Genomic DNA, 21,846 nt, shown 5'->3' on the forward strand with positions numbered 1-21,846 from the left:
CCTCCTAACCAATTCAATTACAAAAATGAAAAAAAAAATCATTTAATCCATTCTACTCAAACGATTTGTCGCTAAACAGCGTTAAAACATCCAGCGAATCAAAAATTTATGCTCTTACGATACGATGCATCCAAACTGTTGTACTCCGTGCCATAAAATACATTTTTCCCAACGACAAAAAACTTCTATGATTCCTGGTCGCCCCTGTTCACAAGCGCAGCGGCTAGTGAAAATCTACAATTTTAATACCTCTTTCTTTACGACCACTTAACAGTGAAAATTATATTTTCTCTCGTATCCGCCGGGTACCGGTCGGATACACCGTGTCCTGTTGCCGCGGTGGATGAAAAATGTGTACCCAACACAGTCACAGGGACTACGCTTCTTTTGGAACGTTTCCGGTTGCAGTCCGGTCGCCATCCAGCGGATCTATCGTCATTTCAGAGCCCGCACTCCGTGTGTTGACAACTTGCTACCCCGTAGGGACAGTTTCGCACCAACCAGCCGACTCAACCCTGCTTCTCGTGTCACATCCGCGACAAACGACTTTTACGGTCGTCATCGCGTGCGCTTTTAGTGGCCTGGGAAGCGTCTGCGTGTGACCATCACCAGTCCGAGTGCCACCGACGCTGCAGGGAAGCAATGGATCGAATGGCGCCAGCAACTCAGAAATTGTTTATATGCGATACACGTTCGTAAATTGTCTCAGCCTGTTCCGGTCCGTGCAGGGACCAAGCGGAGGTTGGGCTTTAAAAAAATGTCGTAAAAACCAACGAACAAGCCGGGCGAGGGCAAAACCATTCCGTGACCTGTATCGATCCGAAACGGGCGCTTGGATACATCGGATTGAAGTAGAGGACAATTGATCCCAGCTTCAGTGTTGCTACATAGACGGTCAAGTGGCTTTCGGTTCGGCTGGAATTTTACACCACTTTGTCCAAAATAGTCTCGATGGCAACACGTGTTTGCAATCGATAGTGGTGTACTGGAAGAAAAAAATTAGTTGTTCGTTTAGCAGTACGAACCGGCTACGGTTGTAATAAAGAATAACTGGAATGATATATAAGTTATACTACTGTACATCCCTTTAAACGTTTTGATTCAGCGGCAAAAAAAAATCATAGCGACCCAACGTCTTTAAATTTTTATCGTGTAAGTAAATTATAACACAAATTAATTAACGATCAATTAAGAGGAACATCCAATAAAGAATTCTTCGTAAGGCTAATCGAACATGTCACCTGAAATAATTGTCAGCATTCATAGGCGTCCACAAACCGGACACTGCAACCCTTACAGATTTCATCTAATCCCATTAAAGACGTATTTTCAGATTGATCCCTATCAGCTTGCCAAGACAGAACCTTTTCTTTCTTGACTTGCAAACGCCCTAATTGTCCGGCAGCGTTGGGAAGCAGATAAGAGAAAGCGTTTAAATTTATACAAACTGACGGGACGTATCAACGCAATTGTGCCTCCGCTCTGGGCAGCGTGTGCAAAAAAAGAACTAGCCCTGCTGATTTTACGCACCGTACAATAATCCTCTAATAAAATAAATTACTTGAGGATAACAATCTGCCCTGCATATTTTCCCGAGCTTGACCGGTGAAATGGAGCCACGGCTGCGGCCGAATGAATGCTAATATTGCGCGAAGTGGAAGTGATGCTGCTGCTTCATGCGGGTGGAGCGGAACCTCATCCCCAAAAATAAGCAAAGTACCGTTATTACAGCTTTGGATTAGCGCTACATTTCAGGCGTTTTCTTCTGGCTTACCTACACAGAGAAATTAAATAAATGAAGGTTTCGAAATTAGCAAGTCCCTATTACAACGGTTGGTGCGGAACTAATACCTGCAGCGTACCATTCCCATTCCCAGTGGCGTCCGGGAGAATCCAGCGAGAAGGTGCGATAAAAATCGGACTCGAAGTACGACATGTAGTGAAACATCAAACAAAAACTGCGAACAATTTAACACGAGAGCAAAGAATATGACTTTTCTTTTTAGTAGCACAATTTCCACACTTTATTCCGTAAATTACTACACAACATCAACACAGGATAGAATTGAGATTAGCGAACAAAGGATAACAAAACACGTTTCACAACAAAACCGGAACAAAATTTTTACTTTACGCTTTTTTATCGTTGATGTTCAGGGTTGGGCAAGTTATCGAAATTTACCGATTATTCTTCACTGTCGATATTGCAATATCGTATACACTCCTCCAGAGCTACTCAGTTGTGAAATAAAATCCACTCGTTTCTTTGGTTGGCTAGGGTTCAAAAGAACAGACGTTCATATTATTTTTAAAAGATGTGTAAAAACTTGCAACCGTCATTTGACCGTAAGTGGTAATGCGCCCGCTATATGGCGGTCACGTCACAAACGAACCAAGCACTGATATCGATAAAATATTGATACGGCAATATTTATGCAGGACAACTGGGGCACCAAAAGATAGATGTCGTTAGTGTATTAACACATACATAAGACATACGTAACACTCAGGAAGATATCTTCCAAAAAAGTTGGTACAAAATGAACTACTCGAAAGTACCAACCTCTGTAAAAAAAACCTCTGTTTGAGTTGTTTTTGAAGGCAGTGTACCAGCGCAGCCCTGCATTTGTCTCGTTTCTACTCGAAAAATGCTGCATTGATTTTGTAAATAACTTTTTGACAGTTCCTTATGGGATTTTCTTTGGGGCTCGATAAGGTCGAGAAAAAGAAAATTCATTGTGTTCATTATTTATCGAGCAGTTTGACAGGGCGAGGTACGTAGTAATATGGGGCAACGTGTACCAGGAAAAAACGCCAGTGTTACGTATGTCTTATGTATGTGGTATTAACGTAATTTGATTCAAATTTTCACACATGATTTTCATTTTTTTATATGAATATGAATGTCTGTTCTCTGTGAAATATTCAAATGGCTCCAAATTTAGTCTTTCTATTGGTTACGTTTCGAGTAGTTTTGTGCAACACGTCCATGCTAGTAAGTATTTATCAGGCATCGTTATATGAAATTATATTATGAAATTAACGATTTCTATCTGTAATTTGTAATAATAGGGTGTTTTGGGGGTATGTATATTATTTTTTCTTTTGATAAGAAATGTCGAAAGAAATACATATTCTACTGATTTTTCTGAATTTAAACAGCAAAACTATTGAAAAAATCTATTTCGAATTTTAACAACTGTAAGAGATTTTAGAACATGCCCTACCGTGAAGAAATCAGGACACAGGGAGGCCAGGTCATTTTTCAAATATCCTCCTACTCCACAAAACAATATCTTTATACATAGGAAATCTGTAAACACGATCCCCGTTGAAAGTTTACAAAACTTTCAGCGACACATTAAATCGAGTGCGGGTAATCAACCGACTATTAGGCTTCCACTTATTCACACGCGCTCATATGTTTTCAATATTAAAACATGTCTTCACATCTAGCATCCCTGTCATGACACGTAAACCAGGGGGATAATTTCCACAAGCCAGCAGCAGAAATGTCACTTTGCTTTCTATCTGGGTTATATTCCTCAAAAGCCAGCAACAGCAATGTCATTCTGTTCACCTCTTGCCAGTTAGTAAAAATTTAGAACATATATAATTGTATATTTTAAAATAAAAAAAAAACTCGTAGAGAACTAAGACAAATTACGTAATGGCTACTGAAAGGTCGGTTATCGATTAGTAGAAGAAAAAGCAGGTATTTTTTCAAATTAGAACCCCCTATTGTTAAAAATAAATCTTCTAATAAAATAAAAGCAATAAAAATACAAATAAAAAATTATCAATGTATGTAAAGTTTGGCGTAAAGTAAAATATCATACTGATAAAAAACAATGTTCTTGAAAACAGAAGGGAGCTTTAATTTGGCATTTATACAGGGTAATATTCCTCACATGCTAAGCAACGTAAGCACAATCCCGAACGACTAGCTCTTTTTGCTCATAACGGAAATTTGAAATATTCAATTATCAATGCTCGTCGTAGCTTTCCCATCTTTTATTCCAATCAGTTATGCTGCTTGGCGCTATGAGCTAAGAGATACAGCACAGAATAAAGGAAACGTGTGTCTACGGATATGAGCCAGCGAAGTTTTGAGCGTACTACGGCGAGAAGCAAATAAGCTCGATGTTGCTCAATCCGAGGAGCCCAAAAAGGACGTTGTGCGGGTTCTACACTGAACCGAAACGAATGAGCGGAAATGAAAGAAAACGATACGAAGCGTGGAGCGTAATTGAATAATTTCAATTCATTTAAACGATTTTGAAGTTAAATTTTCACACACGTCGACGCATGCCAGCACAATTTTCATTGCGTAAAGCTATTCGAGATTTTCGAGAATTGCGTGCTATTGTGATCCAATTCTAGCTGATGAATCGTGCAATTTGCAACTGTGTTGAAGAGTGCCGTTTCGAGGAACCTTGGAGCCAAATTGAAATTTTATATCTTCATTAAATTCAACGTCCGCCACGGCAGAGGGCCATTAAACGTAGAAGCGTTCATCCAGGACGGATGATTACTTCTGTTCCGGAACCACTTTCAGGTCCATTGTTGATTGCTCGAAATTACAACACAAATAGTACCTGCGGAGCAGTGAAAGCAGTGCTAATACAGCAGTAAAAGTAATTACTTGCTCGGGCCCAGAAGCAGTAGAACCCCCGAAATGGGGTGCGATGTACAATTTCCACCGTTGTCAGCAGTGAACTTGATGTTCGGGTAACGTTTCCGAGAAACATAAGATAAACTCAAAGTTTCCACTGCCTCTGGGGAAAACGAAAGCCGTAGACGCGCAAGGTGATTTGTGCGCCTCCTTTTGCGACAGAAGCATTCAATTTTACAACCAAGAGCAGTTAAGGTACTCAACAGACCATGATTATTGATACAAGAAGAGAGAATTATAAACCCTGCTTATAATTTTCGAACTGTTGGTAATATTAATATTACTATTGTTTTCATGTCGACTTCATTTTTGCGGTGGAGTTTTACCTATTCTGCACCACATGGAAAAGAGTGACACCCACACAAAATGTACTTGGAAAACACTAACTACGGAAACTATCTCGTTCGTGATCCAACCAACTTGAATTATATCTAGTTACTATTGGCACTTACCATTTCTGTTTTCACTATCAGCAGGCTTCATTTGGATCGGATGGTGCATCTGAAACATGAGAAAACAGACAAAATAGGATGAGCTTAGGTTTACAACAAATCGAAACTTAATTGGTGTTCCATTCGATAACAAATATATTAATACTTGAGTAATCTCTTCATTACATTAAATGATAAAAATCAATTTTCGCCATAGAAATTCATAATTCAGTGCACTTGCATGGTTCAATAGAATAAAAATTCTAGATACAAACGAATAAACAGAAAAAAAAGTTCACAATATTTTTCTCCATATCTTTTTCGCATAGAATACTAGAGCAAGATTAGTGACTTTCAGGGGTGACATTGCGCATTTCGCTTCGAGTAACTCGAATCGAGAGAAATTAAACTCGCTTCGAGGTGGAGTTGGTATTGCGTATTATTTTCGACACCCCAATTTTATTGCAGTTTATTTCGAGCAAACATTGACTCGAAAATAAATGTCAAATTTGTCTAGGGGCTGGACAACTTTGTTTTCATAAAAAAATATTTCGGTAATTTTATACGATATCGGTTGATAAATTTTGATATTTATCGTTTATCCGACACATTGATATCACACCGGTGCCTAATAATGCAACGATAAATACTTTATAATATTAAATATTAGAAATATTCCGCCATATATCAATAGTGTCTTGCCCCTAGAGATTGGTAATTTTTACGTTTATAACAAGTTTTGTCCTCAAAACAACATATTATTCTTCGAATGTTTTACTACGATTCTTCTCGTGATGAAAATGGTTTTAGGAATATACAAAGATGTAAACAATAAGATATGAGTATTAGGCTTACATTAAATGAAACAAAGTTAGTTATTTTCTGATGTAAAAGAAATTTTTTTTCATGGTTTCGTCAACATTTCAAGATTAGGCGGGGAGCACTCAAACCTATTTTAAGTACAATATTTCATTTTCCTCCAAACTGCACTAGTACAATTCCTGCTCCGTTAAAGTTAGCCCCTACTTTAAATCTATTCGCTAGTGGATCCTACCAAAATAATGTTTTTCCGCTCCACAGATGTTTAGTGAAATTATTTATGTTTTAGTCAACAAACATAGGTACAAACGAACGCCTTCAACTTATCGACCATTTTTTATCACTTTCGAGCTAATAAGTGCTGGATCAAACCATTACGTTATGCCATTTTTACTCGAAAATCAACTGCAATAATACGCCATCTACTCGTTTCGAGCTTGAATCGAAATCGGCAATGTCAAATGTGGTCGAAACGAACAAATATCACTCGAAACGAAATGCGCAAAGCCACCCCAGTTTCTTCATACATTTTGGACGATACCACCTTTACGGTGGTTAGTGCTGTAACCTGATAGCCTAAATGCGTATAAAACAATGATGTTTACCTAAATCGATATATTGTGCATAGTCTTCCGAATCAAAATGGAAATTAGATGGCAGCACCATACCAGGAAACTGAAAAAATCGCTTGACCATCATCAAAAATAACAAATTAGTTCGACTTTTGCCTACCTGCAGCGACAATCGTGTCCCCTGCATACGGCAAGAGTCACATATCTTGTTTTTGTCATCTTTGCTTAGAGTTAAATCGAAAACAAAATTATTATTTTCTTTTAAATTTTTACAGGTAGTTCGTAGTCAAGGGGCAAGACAGCTTTCATCTGAATTACTCTTATGCTTGTGAGTAACTCTAATTTACTCAATATTACTCCGAAATATCCAGATGATTCACATCTTCGATTACCTTGAGAACAAGAAAAATATATGAGCGGTGAACCGAGTAACATTCACTAAGGACATTAGGGCATCTTCAGCGGTGGTCCAAATTGTTGTTTTGTTCTATTTTTTTGGAACAAACTCAAATTCACTGCTGCACCGGTGGTGTAAATTTTGTTTTATACCAGATCTAAATTGAAAAAATTTGAAACTGGTATATGTTTTGGTCTATTTTTGTCACTTTTTGGAACAAGAAATAGATCGTTCTAAAACCCTTTGTACGCTACCAATAGGTGGGTAAAATGTCATATTTTAATAGAATACCTCATTTCTAGCTATTTTCATATAGGCGATTTGCGAGTGTTGGGGAATAAACAAAACAAAGATTTTTTATGACAATTCACAATTCATTTTTGTGGCTTTTCTGAAGAAAAAAATGAACAGGGTTTTCGTTTCTGGCTTCAAGGAAACCGACCAGCAAAAGGGGGAATTCTGGAAGGCCATAACCGTAGGCTCAACTACTTGGTTTGCAACCACCAGGATGACAAATATGTTGGCTATTCGCCTTAATTGTATTGGAACTAGAGGAGAACTTGAGAGGCCAGAAAAATGTTCCTCGAAGACACTGAACTGAAAACGTTCAAAATGCTGAGGTGACATTGGGCATTTTGTTTCGAGCAACTCGAACAAAACTAAATGAGCGCTGGGGGACGTTATGTTTCGTTTTTCGTATTTTTTGACTTTGCGGGTTAGATGAGCCGCAGGACAAATGACAATAACTGCTCATTTCTTGCTTGAAGCATAACTGGCAGTATGTGACCTACTCGAAAATAGCGAAAATGGTTTGAATCAAGCTGCGCAATGCCACCCAATATCCTCAAAACCCAAACCAAGTTTTAGGAACTGCAAGATTTTGAAAGATTGATGAGACGAAAACGGAAGATGAACACCTACGCGATCAAATATTTTTCGCTATCCTCCGTAACCCTACTTGTAGCAGGAATTTTCGATCATACCAATCCATGCTGAGAAATGTCACTGACGCTCGGGTCAAACCGTCAAATCCATAAAGTCTTGTGGATATAAAGTGTCTTGCCAAAGTAATCGTTTAATGTGCGTAAAAATTATCGAATTTCCGTTTCTTAAATATTGAGTGTTTTTTATTATAACAAGTCTGATAGCATGGGGTATTGGATTGTTGACAGTGTGACAGATGTCAGCGGTTTAGATATACAACACCGGTGCGGAGAACGAAAAGTTGGTCTATATTAGCTGGTTCTATTCAGGTTTCGCTGGTGTAAATCTAGTATAAAGTTGTTTCAAAAATAGATCACTGCTGAAGATGCCCTTAAGGATGGATATTCAGAGACACGAGAGTTACTAAGATTTGGTCTTTATTTTTCACGATTTCTCGGAAAAACTCAAATTTACTCACTTTTATCTGAGTTACTCTTATACTTGGGAGTAACTCTAATTTACTTAGTATTACTCCGAAATTCCCAGATGATTCACATCTTTGATTACCTTGAGAGCAAGAAATATATAGGAACGGTGAGACCGAGCAACATCCATGTGAATATTTGCGGTGGGAAAAAAGTATAAGAAAGGATATTCAGAGACACGAGAGTTACTCAGATTTGCTCTTTATTTTTCAGATATCCTCACAAAAACTCGGAAAACCTCAAATTTACTCACTGTCTTACCCCTCGTTTGTAGTTCATAATGAAGCTAGGGGCTTGACAACTCTGTTTTTATGAAAAATCTTCCGATAATATTATATTTATAGCTTATCTGTCACATTGACATCACACAGACGGTAATGTGACGTCAGGAAGTTTTGATATAGAAAGAGTTTTACACTGGAAATTTTCTCCAGTGGTATGACTAGTTTTATTCCAACCGAAAAAACGCTTTGTACTGGTTTAAAGGCAAGCTTCAAATCAGTTCATTTGGTCGATTTATGGTTTCCTCTTATTACAAATTCCATATGGAGGACGAACTGGATGAAGAAGCTCCACATCAAACATCCTCAGGATGACTCTCCGATTCGGATGCGGTGCCGTAATATTAAACACGTTGATTGCGATTACTTGTCACTCCATCCACTCGACAACTCAGTGTGGCCAGTGATCCCCCGAAGGAAGTTAGCACAATCAGGAGGGATTTCCCGGACAATCGAATCGCCCTTTGTTGCGTCGTGTAGTGTATTTGTCTGTCTGTGTATGTGTGACAGAGAGACTGAATGTGTGCTATTATTGCGGATCAGCACCGACAGCGATTTTCTGGCTGATTGGAGAAACATGTACGGACGATCCGGAAATAACGCGACTACCGTTTGGATGTTTCGTGTCCATCGAAAGGTCTTCCCGTATGCTGTCAACGATAAGGACGCAAGGTGGAGGCGAGTATAAAGACAGTTGACAGTTACGTTTCGGCCAGCTGCACGTGATCGTTTTGCTAGATTTGAGCACGTTTTGTGATTATTGAGTTTTAATCCAATCATCCGATATGCAGGATGGTTATCTGCAGTGAATTGCAGACCAGGAAACATGAGTTATGTTTGAAAGAAATATTGATACGATTGGCACTAATGTTACTAAAATTTCGTTCGGAAATGGAAACCTATCAAAGCGAAACAAGGGAGCGTGAGTTCGAGTGTCCTGTTTCATAGGCTTACGAAGCACATAGTAAATTGTGCATGCAGCTCAACACTCGAAAGTCCTCGTGGATGATACGGGGCATTGACGTGCCGGTACAATATTTCCGTCGTTGTCTGAAACATGAAACTGCGTGAAAGACGGCCGTCTGTACACGGATCGAAAACTCAATTATTTCATAATAATGTGTTTATTATGTACAATTATCGGAAAGGCTTCGCAGCCTCACGTAGCTCGACTTCCGACACGGATAGCACGAACAAACACAAAGTATTCAGCACAAGCGGCGTCTGAAATTATGTTTACTATCCTCACACAAAGGATACTCGGTTGGTGTTCGTATGTGGGGTTCAATATAAACTATTTTAGCAATAAGACGATATTGCAGCCACCGGATTGATTATGTAGGTATCTTCCTGTGAACATTGTCTTAAGGCTGTCTTGGTTTTCAGTCTAATTAGGCATAATGTCACGAGAGAGATATTAAGGTGAGGTGATTTCATTGAAAACAAATGCGTTATAAATTGCTTGTCAGAGACAGAGTGCGGCGATTAAAATGCATTGTGTGGAAAACGTGATGGTGCATACTTTGTATTCAAATTTGTCTTGGCATAATTAAATACCCCTACTACGCAGCAACAGTAAACTGTAGTTGACCGTTCCCTGACCGGGACAAGTCATCTATTTTGCAATCGTGTAATCAGCCCATCAGGTGATTCGCCATCGGCAGCTGGAACATAAATGGATTTCCTCATCTAGGTAAACGATCCGGGCAGACAACTTAACATCTATGCGGCGTCATCATCATTAACATCAGCTCATCGTATCTCCGGGAAGCCACTGCTGTTGGCCATATCGTGTGCCGAGCATCACTTCATCACACCCAGAGGAGCGTTTAACCATTTTCAAGCTCACTTGATGCCATCATCGTTGCCGTTGTTGTCGTCGTCATGCATCAAGTACACCCTAAGCTCATGCGATCTTAAATGAGACGAAATTGCTTTTCACCTTTCTAAGCTACGGCCGTGGTTGTTGTTCTGAGCTTCCATAATGAACCTCGTGAGGTTTGTTGGTTTTTAAATTGCAGTCATTTATATTTACTGTTTTTGCTTCAGCTCCGAGCTGCATCAGCACCCTTAACCGGCACAATGTGTCAACTTTCACATAAAATTTCCTGACAGCACACCTGATCCTAAGCATGGTTTAAAATTTACGTTCCTTACACCGCTGGCTTATTTCTGGCGTCTGGTAGCGATAGTCAAATTTCGTGATAGCAGTTTAAAAGATCGTCTATGCTTATCAAGCTCATGTAACTCATACATTTGGTTGTAAGAACTGAAAAAACGGTGACGATGCAAAAGAATACAATCGAATTACAGTCAGATTTTTTTACGCGGATTTTTTTACGAGGTTTATTATTCACGCGGATTTTTGAATTATGCGGTTCACGCGATAACGCACTAATTCAAAAAGAATTTCGCGGATTTTCGTATTAATGCGGGTTGGGAGCCAAAAACGTCTTTATTCTCATGAAAAATATTTCGGAAATATTACTCGATATCGGTAGATATATTTTGATATTTATCGTTTATCTGTCAATTGACAACCTTCCAACGATAATATAACATCAATGAGCTATGATATAAATAGTGAGTGCCCAAAACTGCAACGATACATACTTCGTAAAATTGAATAATGGAAATATTTCGCAGTATATCAGTGTCCTGCCCCAAGTCTGAGTGTTTATTGAGTAAAAGACTTAGTCAAAAAAAACCCCTCCGCACTCCGGAAGAACCGAAATGACCGTCAAAAAGGATAAAAAATCCTGGCCGTAGAACGTTTCAGGTTTTTTTTCTAAAGCCTTCCTTGGTGATTTACTTCACGCGGATTATTGATATTACACGATATTGGTTGATACATTTTGATATTTCTCGTTTATCTGTCACATTGACATCCTTCGAACAATAATGTAACGTCAATGAGCTATGATAGAGGGATGCTCAAAAATGCAGCGGTAAATACTTAATTATATTGAATAATTGAAATATTTTGTAATATATCACTACTGTCTTGCCCCTAGGATGCGTACCTTCACGGAAAACTAAAAGTACCCATTTTCATGTCGATTTCACTCAACAGCGTCGTTCCGTGCAGGAAGCCAATTTCGAGTAGTTGTAGATTAATTCAATAGAAGGTATACTGCCGCTCATAGCAAGTCCGTCCCATTTGCTTTTTGGTGCTGACGAGAAAACAGCAATTGAAAATCGTAACGCTTTAGGTGAAATTTTTCACCTAAATGCTTTTTCAATCGAGACCATTAACAGAATTTAGTACTGCAATGACAATCTAACACTATTGCATCATAAAACTTGCTTAAACACTGAAATTTGATCAAAATGTGTTAAAAATCATAAGCTGGGACTCACATGCGATTACTTTTACGGTACGTAGCCAGAATGATAGCAAGTCAGTCCCATAGCCAGCTACGACCGGTGATGAAAAACAAACTAACACTGCAAATCGATGGCGGTGCTATAGCTTGCGTTTGAAATGAATCCATCGCTGGTCAATTCATAAATGACCTTCTCTCGTGCTTCATTAAACAAATTTTTTGTGAGAACACAATGTACCAACTGCGCCGCTCAAAACAAAATAAGATTTTGTTTTTACATTTGATACTACTGATAAATTCAAAATCAGTTTAGGTGTAGGAACTTGTTCTAAATTTCCCTGAGAGCGGTCACACGTTCGTGACGGCGGACAGCTTCCACGTAGCAGTGGAAGCAAATATGAGAAAACACCTATAGCTTAGGAAAATGTTTGCTCCGTTAAAAAACAGCTAAGTAGCGTACCGAAGTATTTAGTATAACTGACAAATTCTTCAAAACGAAATTCACGACAATGATTGAACAATTCTTAACCACATCTTTACGTAAAATACGGATAAAATACGAGAAGTAGTATTTACTGAAGAATGCTTTAACTAACAATACAGTGACACACCTAAAGCGTTAACTGTCAACAAACAACAGCTGAAGGAATCTACTGGTGGAAACTTTGTTTGGAAGAAAACATTGTACTATCAGCTAGAGCCACACGATGTAGAACGCGTAAAATTCAATCAAACCTCCTATCGAATATCACTTGGTACATCCAATTCTAAACCTGAAGACCATAAGTTGTGGTAAATATCACATTTTTCATAATCATTATTGGCTGTTGGGTTAAATTGCGAAGATTTTTTCAATGGGACCGACTTGCGATCACTTTTGCTATGGGACAAACTGACTTGCTATTTTTTTCATAGTTCCTCAGAACGAAGTATTCAAAAATACCTGTTTTATCGAAAGCAGATATAAAATGGAATTGATTCCATAAATAAACTCAAAATTGATAAAAATGCAATTGGGACGAACTTGCCATGAGCGGCAGTATATAGCACTAAGAGTAATAATACGTCAAAAATACCCAACGTTTAGTTCAATCTTTTAAACTATGCCTTGGGTAGGTTTCAGTGAATTTCATTCGATTGAGTTAATATTAGTTGAAAAAAAGTGGATCATTGAAAAAAAAAACTGAAAAACTATAAAATCTACTCAAAACCTACTCACGTACCTTTCAATTTGGTGTAACTGGATTCATTAATTTCTCCTTTTAGTGCCTCCGTTCCTACACGGAAAACAAAATCTACCCAACCGGAGGGTACAAACTACCTGAAATGATGTAAACCTTACACAACTTACGTGTTGGGTAGTTTTGCAATGCTATTGCTGAGTCATTTCAACTTAATTTACTTTGAACATGCTTTTACTTAATGATGGTGTTTTGACAAAAAGTCAATAATGAGTAGTTTAAACCCAATATTGGATGAAAAATCAAACTGGTCGAAAATTCATAACCCGCGTGGAGGAATTGATTTCGCGAAAGTGGCAGAGATATCTTTGATATTGGTAGTTTTGGTTATAAATTAGTGATATTAGGCTAAGAACGTGCTTTTGTGCTTCTGTTTTTGAATAATAGCCGCCAATCAAGAAGAAGAATAAAATTGCATTGTGAGAATGGAGCTAGGAACGGAGGCACTTAAAGGGGAAATTAATAAAGCCAGTTACACCAAATTATAAGGTACGTGAGCAGGTTTTGAGATAGATTTAATAGATTAATGTATAATATTATTTACATCGAATGAAATAAACTGAAATCTACCCAAGGCATAGTTTAAAAGATTGAACTAAACGTTGGGTATTTTTTACGTATTATTACTCTTAGTGCTATATATCTTCTACTGAATTAATCTACGACTTCTCAAAATTTGCTTCCTGCACGGAACGACGCCATTGAGTGAAATCGACATGAAATGGGTACTTTTCGTTTTCCGTGTAGCTCAATTCTCACAATGCAATTTTAATCTTCTTCTTAATTGGCGGCTATTATTCAAAAACAGAAGCACCAAAGCACGCTCTTCACTTAACATCACCAATTTAAAATCAAAACTGTCAATATCAAAGAAATCTCTGCCACTTTCGCGAAATCAATTTCATTACGCGAGTTATGAATTTTCAACCAGTTTGATTTTTCATCCAATATTGGGTTCAAACTACTCAATGTTGACTTTTTGTCAAAACACCAACATTGAGTAAAATCATGTTTGAAATAAATTAAGTTGAAATGACTCAGCGATAGTATTGCAAAACTACCCAACACGTAAGTTGAATAAGGTTTACATCATTTCAGGTAGATTGTACCCTCCGGTTGGGTAGATTTTGTTTTCCGTGTAAAACTAATATAAGCATGCATCCATAGATCATTGCATACGAAAAATAACCTCACTTTTTTTACATTTCCCACGGGTTTGTTTACGTGGTGATAGAATGTTTTTTTTCATTCACCGTTCAGCGATAGGAGTGAAAATGAATGATACGAGTACGAAAAAGTGCGGACAACTCTCCGCGAATTCGTTACTACCAGGCAGTAAAGCAATTTTTAACAACACACTTCCGCATTTTCATTCGAGCCGAAAATTCTACAAGTCCACGTAAACAAACCCGCGACCACTGTCAAATCTCATTCTTTTTCTTTGTGACGTCACCGTGCAATGATCTATTGATCGGAGCAGAAAATAACCAAACAATAATTTAATGTGTATCTGAACAATTTTGTAACCCACTGGCAATAATTTAGCTTAAATTCCAATTCCTTTACATTTTAACAAGTCGAAATAAAATAACCGTCTTTTTACGAGCCGGACGAAGCTTTTATTTGGCCATAGCAGGGATATTGTTGGTGTCTATTATATTGCGAAATATCCACGATATTAAGGATAATTTAAATCAAAACCAAAGCTCTTTTAGTCTACAGAACCTGCTGTAGGCGCTTCTCTATGAGTCTTCCAAAAGGGTTCGGATTTAATGAAGGTCATGTGCACACTTAACTGCGTAATGTTCTCTCGGTAAAGTTAAATACCGAACTACCTGAAAACACTTTAGTTTACCATTGTTCAATAAAAAAATTACTAAGAAATCGGAAACCGTAAGTGTTTACCGGAATACCGTAAATTTTTTTACAGAAAAAATCCGTAAAACCGAAAATTTCCGAGTTCAGTAAACTAAAATACCGAAGCTCGGAACCCTGACATCATTTAACCGAGATTTCGTCGAACAAAAAAAACTCTTACCGAGATTCCGAAAAACTGAACTGTCAAAATAACGAGTTCGGTTTTTTTTCGTGCTTCGGTGTAGAAAGAAAAGGAGGAGGTTTGGCGGCTGATTATTATTATGGAGAAATCTGCAAAGTTCAAATCAACTAAACTATTGAGTGAGTATACACTATTTTTCTCAGATCTCGTTTGTTTTCGCTGCAAAGAATATTTGAAGAAATTGATTAATTCTTTCTCCAATCAATTTTATAGGTTACCAACTCGCTCGCAGGATGGAAGTTGCAGAGTGATAGATGTTACTTTATTTCCTGGAAGCAATACACCACTCCAGTTTCTACCAAAGCTGTGTTTAGTTGATCAGTTGACTTAGTAATTAATAAATTAATTTGTATATTTATTCGTTTCAATCATTTCATAAACTCTCGTAGGGGTACTGGGGGTAAGCCCGGCACTGAGGGTAAGACCGTCACCCCTACACTCAAAATATTTTCAATATTATTGTTACGTGAAATTTCCTGTACTTATTCGTTTTCTGTCATTTTGCAAGATTTATGTGACAAACATAACATCTACGTGAAAATCACATGCATACTATGTTTTATCACGTAGTATCTACAGTGGTGGGCACCGCTAACCGAAAATTTAGCGACGCTAATCGCTAAGTCGCTAACCGGAAAATTTAGCTCGATAATCGCTAAACGCTAAACCCACATTAGCGGAACTTTCGCTAATCGCTAATCGCTAACTTTTTAATATGTTAACAGTCATATCGCTATATTTATTGCTCATGTTTAGTAAGATTTGGACCACTTTGATCTGTTTTGGTTAAACAAACGAAAACAATTACTTACAAGAACAACAAAAGTTATTTAGCTTGCATTGAAAATAGATAAACTTAGGAATGTTTTCATAGAAATTCAATTATTATCTGAATCGAAAATGTAGAGTCAAAGTTGTCATAATTTCAAGCGCATTGCAATTCACCAAAGTTCTTGGTGTGCCAAAAATTCAATCTAGATCTTGTGCCTGTTCTTCAAAATGCTCCTGTGGCTTGTACGATACTCCATTCTAGGGTAAAAAAACTGACAAAAGTAACTTTCGCAGTAATGTATGTTTATTTTTCGAAGCAATTTACGTACGCTTTCAGCAATTCACAGTTTTTCTGAATATTTCTATTGTCGCTTCTCCACAAAATTTAGCGAATTAGCGATTAGCGTTTTGAAGGCCAAAATTTTAGCGACGCTAACAGTTTCGCTAACCAGCTCAAAAATTAGCGAAATCGCTAAATCGCTAACTGAATTTTAGCGTCGCTAATTAGCGAATTAGCGAATTAGCGGAATGGTGCCCACCACTGAGTATCTACGAACTTGGAAACGTCAAACAGAATGAAGTATCGCGTGAACTCTCTGTGCGAAAATATACAGAAATCAAAACGGCGAAGCTTTTGTGTAATTCAGTCTCTGAACATAGAAAGGATTTTTCGATGGCTTGCCAATGAGTGAGATTTAGAAAAACCATAAGAATTCGCAGTGGTGGGCACCGCTAATCGAAAATTTAGCGACGCTAATCGCTAAGCCGCTAACCGGAAAATTTAGCTCGATAATCGCTAAACGCTAAACGCTAAACCCATGTTAGCGGAACTTTCGCTAATCGCTAACTTTTTAATATGTAAATAGTCATATCGCCATATTTATTGCTCGTGTTTTGTAAGATTTGGACCACTTTGATCTTTTTTGGTTAAACAAACGAAAACAATTACTTTTTAAAGCTATTTACAATAAGAGGTTCACGAAACGGTATTCATATTTGATTTTGTAAAAATAAGAATAACAAAAGTTATTTAGCTTGCATTGAAAAAAGATACTCTTAGGAATGTTTTCTTAAAATTTAATTATTATCTGAATCGAAAAAGTAGAACCAAAGTTGTTATAATTTCAAGCGCATTGCAATTTACTAAAGTTCTTGGCCGAAAATTCAATCTAGACCTTGTGCTTGTTCTTCAAAATGCTCCTGTGGCTTGTACGATAACTGGAACTCCATTCTAGGGTAAAAAAACTGACAAAAGTGACTTTCGCAGTAAAGTAGATTCATCTTTCGAAGCAATTTACGTACGCCATCAGCAATTCATTTTTTTTTCTAAATATTTCTATTGTCGCTTCTCTACAAAATTTAGCGAATTAGCGATTAGCGTTTCGAAGGCCAAAATTTTAGCGATGCTAACAGTTTCGCTAACCAGCTCAAAAATTAACGAAATCGCTAATTCGCTAACTGAATTTTAGCGTCGCTAATTAGCGAATTAGCGAATTAGCGGAATGGTGCCCACCACTGAGAATTCGACATCGAATCTTTAGCTTACAGGTTTTACTCGGATTCAGTTCAAAGATCCAGGAGTTACCTGGACATAAACAGTTGCAGCTACAGTAATTATCAACGGCGAATGTCTTAATATTTATCAGTTTCTATGTCGTTCGACCCATTTTCGAATTGACGATTTTGCATGCCCGTGCACTGTAAAAAAATTTCACGTCGAAGTGAAGTGATTTGCTGTTGAATTCGCACTATTTGCGGAACATTTCAAAGTGAAAAGAAAATCCTTCGAAACATGTTAATGTAAAGAACGGTGAAATCAACAGCAAATCACTTGATTTCCTGTTGTTATGTTCATCTTTTTTGATATTCTTATGTTTGAGATACAAAATGTTGGTCATTTGGATATTATCTGCTAATCACAATAAATTTAAAAGGTTTCTGTTTATTTTAGATTTTTCAATTTTATTTTATTCTAGGTTTTCAATTTGAATACAAAATGACCACTGTCGCTGTGTCGGTGTATTCGAATTCAGGATATGTAAAAGAGTTGTTTTATTATTATTTTATTAATATCAAAGATTCAATAGAACTTACTTCCAAACAAATTTTTAATCTCCGGGGAAAATGTGCTGCTTGTGCCTTTCGCCATCGCGACTATTTTTGTTTCGTTTTATGTTTTTGACGTTTGTCAATTGGAATCGCAGCTGTAATTCAATTGATTTGAACAGTGGTGCAAATTCTAGAGATATTCATTATAATATGATGGTGATTTCCATTGAACAGTTTTCAACGCAAGATCATTTCATTAGAAAGTGTTAATCATTGTGAAATCAACACTAAATCACTTCAATTTGCAGTGTGACGTGACGAATCGAGTCAAGTGCAAAAACACTTGAAGTAATCGTGGCATTTAATTACAGTGTGCGATGCCCGCGCGAAGCAACAAATTTCGATAAATTCTGCAAACTATTTTCTCTCTCTTAAGAATTTGGGAACCACAATCGAAAATTATACGTCTTATAAAACGTAGTAACTATCAGTTAATCAAATGCTTTCCACTTTACCGGTAATTAAGTTCTATGTGAAAATCGCATGAAACGCATATGCCTATTGAATAAGATTTACAGGATAAATCATCTCACCAGATCACGAGGAACTCAAATGACAATCATGCAAAATCTACGTGAAAATACCAATGGAAAATATTCACATAACTTTTCCGGTAATTATAACGTGAAAATTATTTTGAGTGTAGGATTTATCCAGAAAACGCTAATTAACTGTGTTTTGGAATATGTGAAGTGTTGGTATTTATTATTTTAGACATTTTAAGATACATCGAAGCCACCGTGAAACCGTGAATAGACAAAACATATGCTACTGCAGCTGATGCGTAAACAGATGTAATTTTTCGTGAGTGGAACTTAAGCTTTTATTCATTTGAAAAGACTAAAATAATTTTTCGTTACTCTACAATTTATTGCCTGTATTGTTAGCAATCACAGGAATTCGATCTGAGATAAATTGAAGCGATAAATTTGTAGAAATACTCTTTTTAAAAACCTAAATTAATCCACCTAGCGGTCAGACCCAGCCTTCCTCATTCAAACTTTTATTTGTTTTATTAAATTTACATAAACGCTTCAATCCAATATATTCACTCTTAAGGTTCTAAAATATTGATGTTGTAATCTATACATATAAAAATGCAGTCCGGTCTGTCTGTCTGTCTGATCGATATAGGCTCGAAAACTACCAAACCGATCGACGTGAAAATTTGTAAGTAGGGGTTTTTTCTAGAAGGGAGGGGTTCCATATAAATGAAACACAAATTTCTGCACATCTTGAGAGATAACCTACTAAATGGAACCATATTTGGCATGTGAATGTTTTTAGTGGTAACAAATTTGTTCCATAACCGACCTCAGGCAACATCTTGGATTGTAAGATGGCAACTTCCGGTTTCTGGAAAACAACCAAACTGGCCGATTTCCACCCAATATAATAACATCTGGATCTAGAATGATACTCAGGAGCTAAAATCGATCGGAATTGTCTCCAAATGCCATTATGAAATCCAAAATGGCGACTTCCGGTTTTGGAAAAACAGCGGCAAACGAGCAAATACCACCCAATATGGGTATTTCCGGAACCGTAATGATGCACTGGAGCCACAAATCGACTTCAGACAACATTTGAATTGTAAGATGGCATCTTCCGGTTCGGTCCGGAAAACGGTCTGAAATTCCCATTAAATATGAGTATCTCCGGAACCAGAAAGATGGTCAGAAGATAAAAATTGGCTGATTTCCGTCCATCATGAGTATCTCCGGATAGAATGATACACAGCAGCTGAAATCGACCACAGACCCCATTTTGGATTCTAGGTTGGCGACTTCCGGTTTCTGGGAAACAGCCGAAAATGATCGATTAACACCCAAAATGGGTTTTTCTTCATCCAGAATGACGCTCAGATGCCAGAAATTATTTAAAATACCATTTTTAAATCCAAGATGGCGACTACCGGTTTGGAGAAAACAGCCTAAAATAAACAAATACTGTCCAATATGAGTATCTCTGGAACCAGAATGCTAACAATTGACCTCAGGCACCATTTTAAATTGCTAAATTGCAACTTCTAGGCAACAGTCGAAAATGACCGAATAATTCTCAATATGGATATTTCTGTAATCAAGATGATGCATAGAAACCAAACATTGACCTGGGACACCATTTCGAATTTGAAGACGACCACTTTTAGTTTCTGGAAAACAACCAAAATAACTAAATACCTCCCAATATGGGTATTTCCGGTTTCAGATTGATGTTAGAAAATCTGCTGAAAATGACCGAATACCACTCAATATGAATATATCCAGAATAAGGGCGATGTACAGAAGCCAAAAGTCGAGAATGTTGTCATTTCGATAAAACCAATCATTTCAAACGATTTGTTATTTGACTCTGATCATATCTTATGCCGATTCGTCGTGCATTTGCAGATTTTGAACACATCGCAAGGAATCAATGAATTTGAAACGTTCAAATAGTACGATACCACATTTAAATTATGTTCAGGCCACATACATCGATCAAAGCAGGTATAGTTTTAAATAGTCTTTGAATTTCTTTTCTTTCCATAACTTTTCAACCACATATCAAATTGTCATGAAGTTTGTTATTTGTAAGTTTGAGGGATTATTCGTTCGTATGACACTAGTTATGCTCAAATAAGTCATGTATTCTTTGAGATAATAGACTTTCGTTGTTTTATCAACAATTTAATACATAACGGTTGCTTAAGTTCGATGATAATCAAATAAAATGGGAATGTAAAGGGGAGCCAAAATTTGAATCCACGTGTTCAATCATAGTGAGTGTGAGTGAGTGAGTCCAAGTAGTCTTCGGAATATGTTCCTTTTCATAGCTGGATTTCACATTTTTGAACATAACAGGCAAAGTAATGGTTCGATTGCAAAACAAATCAAAAGGGTCTTATGGGACAACTAGACCTTCCATTTGACACTGATTTTATGAAAATCGGTTCAGCCATCTCTGAGAAACATGAGTGAGATTAAACAGTCTTCAGAACACGTTTCTTTCAATAACTTTTGAACCACAAGTTCAATCTTTTTAAAATTCAAAAGTTAAGGGTTTTTCGGGAAGTCTCGTTCATTTGAAACCAAGTGTGTTCAAATCGGTTGTGTGGTTTATGAGATAATGATGTTTTATGATTTTCACATTTTGATTCATAACCTTTAAACTAAGAATCCGATTACAATGAAATTCAAAAGGGTTTTATGGGGCAACTAGACCATTCATTTGCAATTAATTTCATGAAAATCGGTCCAGCCATCTCTGAGAAAAGTGAGTGAGAATTAAAATCTGCACATACACACACACATACATACAGAAAATGCTCAGCTCGTCGAGCTGAGTCGAGTGATATATGCCATTCGGTCCTTTGGAGCACTTTCATACTTTCGGTTTTGCAAGTGATTGCTATACCTTTCTTGGAGAAAGGCAAAAAATGTGTGCTGTCGGGGTAATCCAGTGAGTGGGGTAAGCCCGACATGGTCTGAGGCTAGTTGGATGTTACTGACACATATTTCTCATCTATTACCGATGTCTCGCTGCTAAATAAATTAATTAATCAACAGAGAACCATGCACTCAACTACTTCTGTGATTTATGAATTATCCCAAGGGTTATTAGAGGTGTCAAATGTACTGAATCAAGTCATATAACTAACCGCTTTCCCGGTGGTATTTGAAATATGCTCCAGTGTGGTTAATGTGATTCTGGCTTCGATTAAACTAGTTAATAATATGATTAAAAGTGCCACATAATAGGCTTGCCGAGTAT

The 21,846-nt window shown here is 37.3% G+C and overlaps 1 protein-coding gene across 7 annotated transcripts in view; it reads right to left on the bottom strand.

The window, feature by feature from the left end:
• The window catches only part of LOC129732407 (CUGBP Elav-like family member 2), a 575,258-nt gene that overhangs the window by 221,021 nt on the left and 332,391 nt on the right, over nucleotides 1-21,846 (bottom strand). For all 7 annotated transcript variants that reach the window (XM_055693269.1, XM_055693267.1, XM_055693266.1 and 4 more), the window contains one exon: nucleotides 5,128-5,176. In XM_055693269.1, the coding sequence (XP_055549244.1) occupies nucleotides 5,128-5,176 (49 nt within the window). The remainder of the gene's footprint in view (nucleotides 1-5,127; nucleotides 5,177-21,846) is intronic.

Source organism: Wyeomyia smithii, chromosome 3 (genome assembly GCF_029784165.1).
Source record: "Wyeomyia smithii strain HCP4-BCI-WySm-NY-G18 chromosome 3, ASM2978416v1, whole genome shotgun sequence".
NCBI lineage: Eukaryota > Metazoa > Arthropoda > Insecta > Diptera > Culicidae > Wyeomyia > Wyeomyia smithii.